Raw genomic sequence first — 12,892 nt, 5'->3', positions numbered from 1 at the left:
CTGAGGCGAGGGAAAGTGCCCGCATGGCTACTGCCAAGGCTCAGGCCAGGAATGAGCGGTGTGCCCGACGATCAAAGGGGGAGTGCCCCTGGAAAAAGGGGGACCTGGCCTGGCTTCATTGCCCACAGGTGCGGCCAGGTACCTCTCCTAAATTACATAGACCTTGGCAGAGTCCGGTCCGCCTCATTGAGGTTCCCAACCCACAGTCGGCGCGTGTTCAGGTTGGTTCACGGCGCTGGTTCGTGCATACATCCCGGTTGAAGCCATACATTGCCCCGCGGCCGGATGCGTCATCTCCCGAAGTTGCCTTGCCGGGGTCTGTTGCTGCCGACTCGCACCTTGCCTGTGTCTGCTGACCTTGCGAGAGCGCCTGTCGTACCCTTCACAGACAAGCCGGCCGTGACAGCGCAGGGAGGAGGACGTTCCGCTCGTGGGACGTCGACTGGAGCCGCAGAACCCACGGGACCTGCAGCTCTTCCTATCCCTCCGCGGACGCGAGTACGGGATGTCTCTGGACGCGAGCGGGACAGTGGCGGGCCTCCAATGGCGACGGAAGAACTTGCGCCCGTCGCCCCTAAAACCCTTCCACGTTCCCGCTCGGCGGGTGGTCTGCCGACCGTCCGGGACGGCCCGGCTGCCCGTACTCGCTCGAAATCCCTCACGTTTCGTTAAAATTGTATTGTGTTGTGTTCTGGTTATATTGTTGTTGCATGCTTCGTGTCTTTTACGTGTTGGCCCTTTACACCCGCATTTCTTGTCAGGTTGCAATTCAGCCGAGGTCGGCTGGATTTTCTTTATGGGGGAGGGTGATGTAATGCGGGCGTAAACGGCCCTCCGGAGGTGACGTCAGGAGGGGAGGAGTTAGGTCACGTGGGGGGGTGAGGGGTTAGGCTATAGAAGGAGGGGAACCGGAAGAGGACGGGAGTGACGGGGAACCAGGAACAGAGAGAGGCCACGAAGGGCGAAGCGGAGGGTGGCGAGATCGCCACGAACACGGGGGAGCGAGGATCGGCACCGTTGGCCAGCGGTGACCGACCCGAAGCAGCGAGGAGGCTGCAGTCAGCAGCGGGGCTGCACAGAGAGTCAGCAGCGGGGCTGCATACAGAGTCAGCAGCGGGTCTGCATACGGTAGCAGCCAGAGGGTCTGCACATAGGGGTAGCAGCGGGAGTCTGCATAGAGGTAGCAGCAAGTCTGCAGGGAGGAGGTTACAGTAGATGAAGCAGAGAGTCAGAGGGAAGAAGAAGCTATAATAGCAGTGAATAGCCGGGGGCTACAAATACAGAGTTATAACAGAGTGCCGTGTGGGTGAAGACGAGAACCCAATAAAAGACACGAAGACAGAAGGAAGTGTCCGAGTCCTTTTATTACACAAGTGTGGGGAGTGTGCGTGCACCTATGGGGGTATGGAGTCGCCTTGGCTCGGCTGTCACACACACGAGCAGGATAATCAGACAGCAAAGGGTGTTGTTGCGATTACGTTCTGACGCTACGAGGCGATCACGCCTCCCTTGGAAGGTGCCGGATGTGGTGGAAGTATTTTATTAGAAATTGCAGAAGGAACACTGTCGCTTATGTTTTAATACTGCAAGTTCTCAGATCTGTATTCTTTGGGTTTTTCGGTAAAGTCACGTAGGTTGAAAGAAAATAAAAGAACTACGCTTCGATCGCAAAACAAGCGATCGAAACATCGTAGTATTTTGTTATTTTCTTTGAACCTATCCACGTGACCTTACCGAAAAACCCAAAGAATATGAATTCCTGCAGTCACGAAAGATTTAATTCAAGATTTTTCTCAGATCCGCCCAGTTGAATGTTGTATTTTCCACCAGGTTTAAGATGATCTTAAGTCTGGCTTTAGATGACGATTAAGATGAAGTACAGGACAACGACTGCGACTACATTTCGGGCAAATCCGTTTCTTTTTAAATCCTTTATATTAAGTTCACTTGCTTGCTTGCGCGCTTACGACCGTGCAAATCTTTCGGTCGTTTTTTAACCCACTTCCCGTGATCTAATCGAGCTGACATTTTGCACACAGACTCGTTGTGCGTGACAATTAATTTTCGTGAATTTTTTTTTCGACATTTTTACACTTTTTAGGATTTTTTTTATATTTAATTACCAATTGCTTAATGGTGGCAGGCAATCATCTGATCCATAGGTGGCAGCCATCTCAAGCCAGAGGACGAGAGGACTCGAGCCGCCACGCATATAAAGGATTTATAGTGAAAAACTTTGTTTTTACGGGTTATTTTTTTCTTTTTGAAGACCCATTTAACAGTCACTGGGGCCCAACCGTGAAAGTCGTGGCAACATTGTGGCTCATGGGGAAATATCAATGGTGGGATACTTCCCAACGAGGCCACGAGTCAGGAGGGAGCAGTCGGCAGCAGCCAATCACTGGAGCTGAAGCTCTGGGGTAGTGGCCGTGCATTTCACAATTGCGTTGCGATTTAATAACTCCCCATGTAACACGATTTATGTTCCTGCGTACCAAGTGTTATTTTCTAATTGTTTACGCCTCAAATTGTATAGAAAATGGCTATTATTTTCCACAAACTTTGCTTTTGTGACCAGGACTTTATGTGAAGGAATGCCACAAGTGCACACGTTTTCTCATCTAAAATAGGTACATTTCAAAATACCACTGTCCTGGTCACAAAAGCAACGTTTGTGGGGAATAATAGACATTTTCTCTATTTTTGATGTCGTTTTTACCGCTTTGACGGCGTTTCGATATTCGTCGTCACGCCTTTCAGGAACGCATCCCCGCCGTAAACAGGGTGCTACTGTATACACTTTTAATTTTACTGGTATGAACCAACTGGTTCCACCAGCCCGTAGGGAATTATTGTGTCCGTCCGTCGTGCATACAAAAAAGGGAGGGGTGGGGCTGGTTGGAGGGTGGGGAGGAGCTGGGTGGGGAGGGTGGGGAGGAGCTGGGTGGGGAGGGTGGGGAGGGGCTGGGTGGGGAGGAGCTGGTCACCCCGTGGTGCCCTTATAAAACTCAACGTTTAATCTACCTCAAGCCGGCTTGTGCCCGCCCTCACAGTCGGGCATATTTGCAGAATACACGCCGCCGTTGACCCTGGCCATTGACCGAGAAACCCAACGTTCCTACCAGCTCCCTCCGCAGGAATGTGTTTTTAAGGCAGTGCTAGTGACTAATGTGTTGAGATTGTTTTGTTATTTGTGCTTGTGCACCGCTGCCACCAAACAATGTTTAATTGAGGAAGCTGGCTGGGTGGATCACATTTAATCATGTGCTGTGAAACTTCAAAACCCACTGGGCTGAAAGCATGGTGTATCCAGTCTTGTAACCTTGTGAATGCAACACCAATAAGAAAGGCATTGGCCAAACATACAAATGCAACACTGCATTGAAAATCCATGATGAGGCAATACTATTTATCCTCATAAAAGCATTTATTTAAAATATTAACACTGTTATTGCAAACTGTTGAACATCATAATGCACACACACACCACCTCGCATGGCCATAAAGCTCACTTAACTGATACACTATTGAATTAGTAAAACATAATATGCATTTCGATCATAAGCATACCCCATTTTAGTTGGCATTCAGAAGTTTTCACGTAAAATTTAAGTCATCCACACCACAATACGTAGCAATTGGATTTTAGGGACTTTTTTTCAAAATAAAACCACAGATAACACTAAAATTACACAATTAAGTTTCATGCCAACAGGTTAATAATACCAAACAATGATTCGGATAATACAAAGAGGCTGTAAAATAGCCATGATGTTATTCAATAAAATCTCAATCAAAATTGAACGTCTCCATATTTTACAAACATGAATGGGGAAGTGTGTGCTGGGCATTGAAAAAAGTTGATTATTTTCAGCAAAAAAGTATCCTCAAAACACTTCACGTGTACACATCCGACGCTGCCACACCGCAGCGACGAGTTTCATTATACTTTCACAAGTCACGGCAGGAGTTTCATCACACATGGAAATGTATTTCGGCTTAAGATTGAGCAGTTCTCATCTCGATGGCTTCTAAGCCAGTGATGAGATGTTCTTGATGGGAGAGCAAGTCTTTGTCGAGCAGTGTTCTTGATTGCAAGGCCCGCAGGGACAATGGCGCACCCTGGTGGCCTTTAGTGCGGCCCCCAGAAAATAAATAGTGAAAATACCCCCCCCCCCCCCCATCATCGTGCTGCTGTCAAACCCCAAAGGATTTCAACGTGTGGCGGCCTTCACACACACACACTGATGTCTTATCGGTGAAAGTGGCCCCCGCTCTGAACATTAGTGCAGAACGCTGTTTTAGTGGATGACCACTGTTGACTTCCCAGTGGTGCTCATTTAACAGACTCGGGAGACGATTGGTTAAGCCAACCCTGAACTACTAATTAATCTGGACACCTTCCAAAGGTTGAGTTGAACGCTTCGAACCCAGTGCCACTTGGCACGGCGGTGATGTGTGCATTTCATGTTGCGTTTGGAAAAGATACATTATTCACCATTCCACACTGGTAAAACAACCAGCAAGCTGCAAGTCACAATAAGAACAATGATCAACGGTGTTTCCTTTAAAAGAGTTTGGAACAAGCCAACAACGTCATAGCAATATGGGCCTCGTGGATTGTCAGTTAACTTCATAGGTTTGAGAATTGCTGCTCAGCTTTGAGCCCAACGTGAATCGTACTCAATTCACAAAGCAACTTGTCAATAAGATCAAACTCGACAAGCTGGCACGGAGATGGCTCCCAAACGACGCGGCGTCCTCACCTTTGCCCGGCCGCTATATGCGATAAAATTGCCTTTCAAAAAGGGGCTTTAAAAAAAGTCAGCCGACTGAAGTTTCGCCAACGAAACAACCTCGTCGGTGGAAGGGTCGATCGTCGACACGGACCCCCGGCTGTCGTCGTTGAGGCTCGCTTTGAGACAGCGGCAGCAGCAAAGGGCGTGGAGGAGGTGGAGGAGGTGGAGGAGGTGGAGAAGGTGGCAGCTCCCTACTTGGGGATCCCGGCCTGCAGGATGCTCGAGAGGAGAACCTTGTCCTGGAGAGCGTGCTCCACGTCGCTCTGGTCGATCTTCAACGACACCTGCCCAGACACAACGGACGTTACTTCACGTGCATGTGCGTGTGTGCGTGCAGCTCTCAGATTGAGGTCGAGTCAAAAAGTGTCTCTCTTGCCCTGCGTCGAGTTTCAAGCGCCTTGTCTTTAACCCGGCTGAGAACTCGTGAAACCAAAATTAATCTTAAATTATGGCTTTGCGCACAAAGAAGATCTCATCAGGCCACCATATCCAATGCCATGGACGTCATCATACCTTGTCATCAGTTCCTCCCTACTGCCAGATCAAACTACTATTGTGCAGGAGATACCCGACATCTAATACCTGCTGCTACAGTATCCCGTCATCAGAGTATTGCGCTCTTGCTCAAGGTTGTTGACCTCTGTGTGTCGCTCCAATGTCCAGCGAGATAAAACAACCATCCTGTACACACGTCCAAACCTGCAACGACCTCCTGTTTCTGATCACGTTACATGCCCTCCTTCCACGTACTACCCATAACTTCTGTATAACGCGCCATGTAGTTCACTTACTCGTCTTGCTCTGGGGGATATCGAATTCCTAATGTCCGAGCACGTTTGCTGCACGGCGATATAAATATAATTGTTTATCAAAAACAACCGCCAGCGATCGGTACCTTCATGAGGCGAGCCTCCTTGGAGTTCTTGATGGTCAGGATTCCTCGGGCCTCCAGCAGACTGCACAGCGCCAGGCACTCCGACTGGTGCAACCGCGCCATCTGGTGCCTCTGGCAGACTCCGGTGTACGTCTCGTGGATCTGGGGACACGACCAAAAACCCATGTCAGACCTTGACCCCCGCGAGCAATAAGGGAGCATCAATGATGGCCGAAGTGACACCGATTTTAATCGATAGGACTCCCTTCGTTTAATTTATACTGTAAAGTACTGCGATACCCTCTTTAATGGGGGCGAGTTTTTACTCGAGAAATAATAAATTGAATGAATGGTATAGACAACAAAGGCTCCCCCCGTATCACCATTAACAGACTGTTGGGGCGTGTGCCGAGCGAGGGGGCACCTACGCAGCCAGGCGTGATGCACAAGGGAGTGGCCAATTCCAGCAGGTCGTTATTTGAGGCTGAATCGACCTAGGCGAGCCCCAGGACCAGTTCAAATATTTCGAAACAGTTATTGATCCCGAGCGGGAATCGAACTTGTGTCGCCAGGTTCGTAGCGCAGTGCGCTAACCGCTACACTCCCGCCACTGGTAGAGTGTACACATGCATCAATTCCCAGCATAACTTGTGGCGAGTTCCTCATCCATGATTTCCCGTCCAAAGATGTTAGGGACAGGCCACTAAGGGGTGATTCACATCCTGCTGATTGTGGGTAGTCATGAACATTTCTGCATGGATCTAGATGCAGTTCCCGGCAAAAACAAGTAGCCGGGTGCACACGCAGTCCATAATCATTAACAGCTGCTACAATTTGACAGCCATCAGCATGGCTGCTGAAGTGGACATGGCCAGGGGAGAATCTGTGGGCATGTGCTGGAAATGTAATTGCATCTCTGGTGGATTCTAAAACTATAAACTATTTTATTTTACCAGGTAAGGCCCACCGAGCTGTAGAGCTCTTTTTTCAGAAGTGACCTGGCCACAAATGATAGCTCAATGAAATGGTTTTATCACGTGGAGATTTACAGAAACCTAACACTCTCAAAGCATGTGGGGGGGGGGGGAACCAGAGGACCCAGGAGAAAAATCCACACGACCACGTGGAGAGAAAACACGCAAACTACAAATATACAGCAGGCGCCAGGGTCGGGATTGAATCCACGATCTCCTGCATACCAGGCGACATAGTTGACATCTCGCCACCACGGCGCCCCATGCCCAGAACTCGCAGACTCGGAGCCGGTGGGAAGTTAAACCCAGCGTGACGGCAGAGCGTAGGAAGGTGCGTCACGTGCATCCACTGGCAACACTTGTGTGCGCCCTCCCGACACTGCTGATCTCCGAGCTGCCCACCTGACTTATACAAGCCGAGTTGGGCTGCCACTGTCAATCACGCATAGCGTTTGGCTCCGATGGCACTGCGTCCCTCTGGTGCTTTTCAGTCAGCTTTGCTACATACGCGTCACCGACTCGAAACGTTGGGTACGCTCGCATACGAATGTTCAATCGAGGGGTTCTCCAGGTAAAATAGTTTCGACAACAGAAACGTCTGGCTGCCTGCCGTGTGTGACGGGGCTGGTGATGAATGTGTGGAAGCGGATCGAGAGTTGGCAGGTGTTGCCAATTAGCGTTGTAAATGGGGTACTCTGCAGCTGCCAGGAAATGTGCTCATGACATCTCACGTTTGGCAGGATGTCCCAGCAGGGATGCAATTCTACCATTAAGAATATATATATGCGCAGTCTCCAACTAAATTTTAAAACTTTCAATATTTTCACCCAAATGACTGATTCTACAATGAGTGCCAAAGATTGGGCCTTCAAACAAAGCCTATCACACCACGGTGGCGAGATGTTAACTACCTCGCCTCGTTTACAGGAGGTCGTGGGTTCGATCTCAACCCGGCCGCCTGTATATTTCGAATTGGTATGTTCTGACTGTGGTCACGTGGATTTTTCTCAGAGTTCTCTGGTGTTTCCCTCCACATTTACAAACATACGTTTCGTGTATTTGGCTGCTAAAAATTACCACGCGATAAGCCACTTCGTTGAGCTATCATTTGTGGTCAGGTCGCGTGTGAAAAAATGCTACATAGCTCAGTGACCCTTACCTGGTAACATAAAAAGTAGCCGAATAGCTGCAAATCAACATCATCGACAACCACATTGAATCATCGTCACTTTTGTCTAATCCCATTACGCTATTATTTTACGGAACTGGGGGCGGTTCTCCTCTGCAGTGGCAGCTCCTCGATTATTGTCTGAAGCAGGGAGAAACAAGTTGTCATTTTAACGGACCCTTGAAATTTAGCTTTACATCAACAAAAAACAAAGCTAGCCCATCAGTTCCAGGTTTGCTAATGGTCTGCGATGTCTTGCATACATGCACACACACCTATATAAATAAAAAATGTAATTTTTTTCATGGAAATGAATAATTCATTCCTGCAACTAATGGGCCTCAGAGATATACGTATCCCAGTCGTCTTTGTTCACAATGAATACATGGGTTCAAAATCCACATCGGTCAATTGATTAAATGTTTTATATATATATGTTTTAAATGTTTTAAATCAAACAAACCCCTTCAATTATTTATCACCCACAATTTGCCAGGGCACTAAGTATTCATATATTTTATTATTATTATTATTTATGGTAAGTGGCAATATAATGAAGTTTCAAAGGTTAACAAGAATGTAAGCAGTCAATAAAAGCACATTTATCTACGATTAAGAATTTTATTTACCCCAAATTTTATGGCCTTGTTTTGGCCGACCCTGGCATTTTTATTTAACCACGAGCCAGGTCGCCCTCCCAGGTACCAAGCCACCCACCCACCAGACCATCCACCCCAGGGTCCGGGCCTCCCACCCACCCAAGGTACAAGGCCACCCACGGCACCCCAGCTCACAGGCCAAACATCTACCAGGTCACCGGCTCACCTTGCCAAAGGTGAACTCCCTGACCTTGCCACTGCGCACCAGCATCAGCAGCGTGATGACGAGCAGCTTCTGCTGCAGGGGAAAGCTGCCGCCATGGTCCCCGGCGCGTGACGCCATGGGGCTCCCGTAGACCTCCGAGAGCACGGCGGAGATCTGCGGGAGGGTCACCCTGCGGGGCACCGTCGTCGTGAGCGCAGGGCCTGTACTCGCACAAAGGAACCGTGGAGGGTCATGAGAATCAGCTACCAAACACACACAGGTGGACGGCGTACTGATACAAATCTAAGCCCCGCCCCCCCAAGTTTTTAATTGCAATCGCCAAGCAGCAATCATTTTAAGATTTCCAACACATTTTTACGAAGGCATTTCACAATCAGAATATTTATTTATACTGGTGGAATCAGAAGAGCTATAAAGCTCTTTTTATATATGTCCAGTAGGGGCAGGTCACAACTTCAACAACAAACAATACAAAAACACGAGAGGAGTGCAAAGTATAGGAAAGGTAAACACATCGCTTAAAACATACAAATAAATAAAGCAATTTTTTTTTCATACCAGTTAAGGCCCACTGAGACATTAGCTTTTATTCAGAAACGACCCAGCCACATATTATAGCTTAATAAAGCCTCTCATCCTCATCGGTTGTTACAACCTTACATGGCCCTTCAGAGGAGTGATCATCACAGGCTAATACAACTATGAAATGTAGTTCTCCATGCTCGACTGTGCCAAATTAAGTGAAACACCAAACGCCGTGACTTTTGGGCAATTGCTGGTGTCCAGGCTGAGAGAATCAACTTGCTTTGCCTAAGACGCTGGTTTAATCTGCGGTGACTGCCCGGATTTGAACCCATGATCTCGGCAGAGATGGCTCAGCGTTCTCAAGGCATTAGCCCCGAAGAAACACCTGGCTACCTCCTGTTGTTAACATGTTAATTAGCCAGCGATATTATAATTAAGGGCACATGCCCACTATGTTCGAATGTTATAGCCGAAATATGTCATTACCTTCAACCTAAATATAATATTTACCCGAGACACGAAATTTACTCTGACAGATGGGGGGGGGGGGGGGGACAATGGTAGATATTGAAATCACTCGGCAACCCCCCCCCATCCCCCCCACAGGAATACATCACGAGACATTAAATGCATTCAGTGAGAAGAGGAAGAATATAAAACGTCAATTATTATGATTGTGCCACTGCACTCTGCACTGTAGGGCCTTCTTAATATTCCGAACAGAGACTGGGCGTTCTTGCCTCCCTCCCTCACCTTCTCCATTGGGGCTCAGCACCGTTTGCTTCCTGATTTCGCCTCCAAGTTTTCCACAGCTCGCCTGCCGCGAGAAATAACAACGCTCGGTGAACGGGGGAGGAGATCGTCGAAGTGAACAAACAAGGAAGAGGGAGTCAAAAGTGCAATTCAAACATTGAAGGGATGGACGGAAATCTTGAGTGCTTCACACAACCCATCCAACCGTGGTCAAGTTACTGCTGGATGAAAGGCAGTCCCCCCCCCACCCCCTCCAAGCCGTTAACCTCTCCACGTGCAAGACATGCTACTGTTCTGAGAACATTCTGCCATCTCCTGGCCACCACACACCGTTCAAGCAGAAGAGGTGGGCAGTCAGAAGAAAACCAAACGGTTCGGCAGGTTCGTGGCGTGGCGAGATAATCACTGCGCCACCGCTCTCCACGTGCATGAACTTGGGCGCAGTTACCTGCAAACATCGAGCGCCTTGCGGGCATCCCCAGACATGGCTGACACCTTCCTGGCGCAGAACTGCACAGCGGCCGGGTCCACCACACCCTCCTTCAGCTGCAGCACAGAGGGGAAACGGCAGCGCCGTTAGTGAACAGCAGCAGCAGCTAACCACGATAATCAAAGGACCATCATCAATACGTGCACACGTATTTATACGCGCGTGTGTGTGCCTGTTTAAGAAGTCCTATCGGAGGGAACACACAAATCCGAAATGCAGCCGGGAACACGAAATGCCAAATTTAAACAGCAAAAACGATTCACAATTCTGCATATGCATTCTCTAACGTTCAGGAATCGCATCGCAAACATTTATAACTGTTATCCAAAAAGGTAAACTCCGAGGAAGTTATTTGACAGTGGTTTGCTTTGTTGATGCATTTTCCGCACCTCCGATTAGCACGGTTGGCTACGTACGGTGCGAAAGAAGTTCAACACACACACACACACGTAAACGTGAGTGTGCGATGCGTTGTGATGCAACGCTCGCCTTCTCGGCAGGGTGTGCAGACGACGCCGTGGTCTTACTGTCGTTTTCTTGAGTACGATGTTCAAGAAAATGTTCTCGCGTAATGGAATAGTCATTTCAACATTATTTTAAATAGGTACTTCATAAATAGCTTGGGAGGAGCAGTGTATAGGTTTTGTTTGGGGTTGGTCCTATATATAATGTACGGTTCTGTATGATGCAATTAGCATGAATGACGCAAGATAAAATTTATAATCATCATGAATAAAAACAGGCCACTCTCCCACAGATTCTACCATTATACCAATAATTAAATCACACATTTGCATTATACAAATACATCAACAGTGGCAAATGGAATTCTATAACGAGATAACCACGCTCCTTAGCACACAGAGTAGCAACAATTGTCATCCCAGGCTGGCCGTGTCTTGGAAACTAAATGCCATTCATTTAGCGGCCGCAGCAACCGATTCAGAACTTTCAGCACGACAGCCATTTATTCAGATGGAAATTGCTTACAACGCATCATTAAATGAAAACGTCTTGGCAATACATCCAAGTCACTTGCCTGCACCAATCCTTCACACCTCCAGCAGGCTTTGCCAAAATTCATCCCCTTGTGAGTGACCTAGGCAGATTGATAACAGCTTGCGCATTATCCGCTTATGTGGGGTGGCTATGTGTAGGTGGTGGAGACTCTTGGCGCAAGGTACACAGTTGGGGGATCCATGCATTGTGGGCTGCTGCTTGTGTTGGCAAGTGGGTTAATATATTAATAATAATCGCACCCCCGTATGGTACAAATAGTTCAACATGCATACATACATACATATATCGGGTGTTGGCCGAGCGTGGCAGTAGTAATCGTTGCTGCAGCAATCGACTTGCAGTTGAGTCTAATCGAGTTCATTAATTGGCCGACAACACCTCTATATATATATGGAGTGCAGCAGAGCTTGGGACATTGTTGGCAGCGGCTCACCGCGTGGCTGCCTTCCTGCTTGCCTGTGGCTCCGAGTCGTTCTCTCTACGAGAGAGACGCGAGTGCTGTGCGGTGCGTTACAAGTTAACATGGTACTGGTAGGAACCTCCTGGTTACACCAGCCCACTTGGGATTATTCTGTCCGTCCATCCGTTGTGCATCCAAAAATGGGAGGGGTGGGGCTGGGTGGGGAGGGGCTGGGTGGGGGGGCTGGGGGGGAGGGGAGGGTGGGAAGGGGCTGGGTGGGGAGGATGGGGCTGGGAGGGGTGGGGGGGCTGGGTGGAGAGGGGCTGGTCACCCCGTGTTGCCCTTAAAAAACTCAACGTTAAACCTACTCACGCCGGCCACTGGCCATTCTGGCGAATTGCCCGATGATGCTGGATGCATTTACCAGCGTAACGTCTTACTCAAAAACTGTAAATGTTGTGGATTCACTCTTCAACACCGGTGGGCTAAAGAAGTGAACTATTTGTCTTTTGTCAACATGACACTTTCTTTGCTGATTGGCCGTGTCGGGTGGTGGAGGGTTACGACACATTTATAAATAACGCGATCTCACCCAAAACCGCTTATTATGAATAATATTGGTCGCGAAAGCCTACGTGTTAAACTGCCCTGATTTAGATTGCTTCGCCATTATCTTCCCGAGTATTTTTACAAGAGAGAGGCAAACTACAATTCCCGGAGAAAATCGAGCCTTATATGGCGGATACCACGTGTACCCCCGATGCCGGTCCTGCAGAAATGGCCAGGATCTGATCGCGGGAATATGGAGGGAAGTTGACAAGATGCGGCTGGTGGCTTCGGAGAGCTTGCAGCCGCGGCAGGATGCGGTCCGTCAGGTCCAGCGCGTTTGCCACCCCTAAGGGACGGACAAAAGACAGCAGGGTCAAGCACTGCTAGTGATCAGCTATTCAGGCTGGTACGAGCCCCGAGGGGTGGTATGGTGAGCACTGGCTTCCCAGAGTTGCCCATTTCACATTACACCACACTAATTTAGGCCGTGTTGACCTCGGTGAGTCACAAGGTCC

At 48.6% G+C, this 12,892-nt stretch overlaps 1 protein-coding gene across 1 annotated transcript; it reads right to left on the bottom strand.

The window, feature by feature from the left end:
- Window positions 1-3,589: 3,589 nt before the first annotated feature.
- On the bottom strand, window positions 3,590-12,723 carry LOC133361666 (cell division control protein 6 homolog; the record flags this gene model as incomplete). The annotated part of the gene is made up of 6 exons (XM_061580652.1): window positions 3,590-5,083; window positions 5,695-5,835; window positions 8,641-8,840; window positions 9,919-9,982; window positions 10,375-10,464; window positions 12,584-12,723. Coding segments are annotated over 6 exons (728 nt in total), but the record flags the coding sequence as incomplete, so codon positions are not given.
- Between the last annotated feature and the right edge of the window lie 169 nt (window positions 12,724-12,892).

The sequence above is a fragment of the Lethenteron reissneri genome, unplaced genomic scaffold (assembly GCF_015708825.2).
Source record: "Lethenteron reissneri isolate LAM-NWPU_2019-01 unplaced genomic scaffold, ASM1570882v1 scaffold_1194, whole genome shotgun sequence".
NCBI lineage: Eukaryota > Metazoa > Chordata > Hyperoartia > Petromyzontiformes > Petromyzontidae > Lethenteron > Lethenteron reissneri.
Note: the sequence above shows the minus strand (reverse complement) of the source record. Positions and strands in the feature narration are given on the sequence as shown.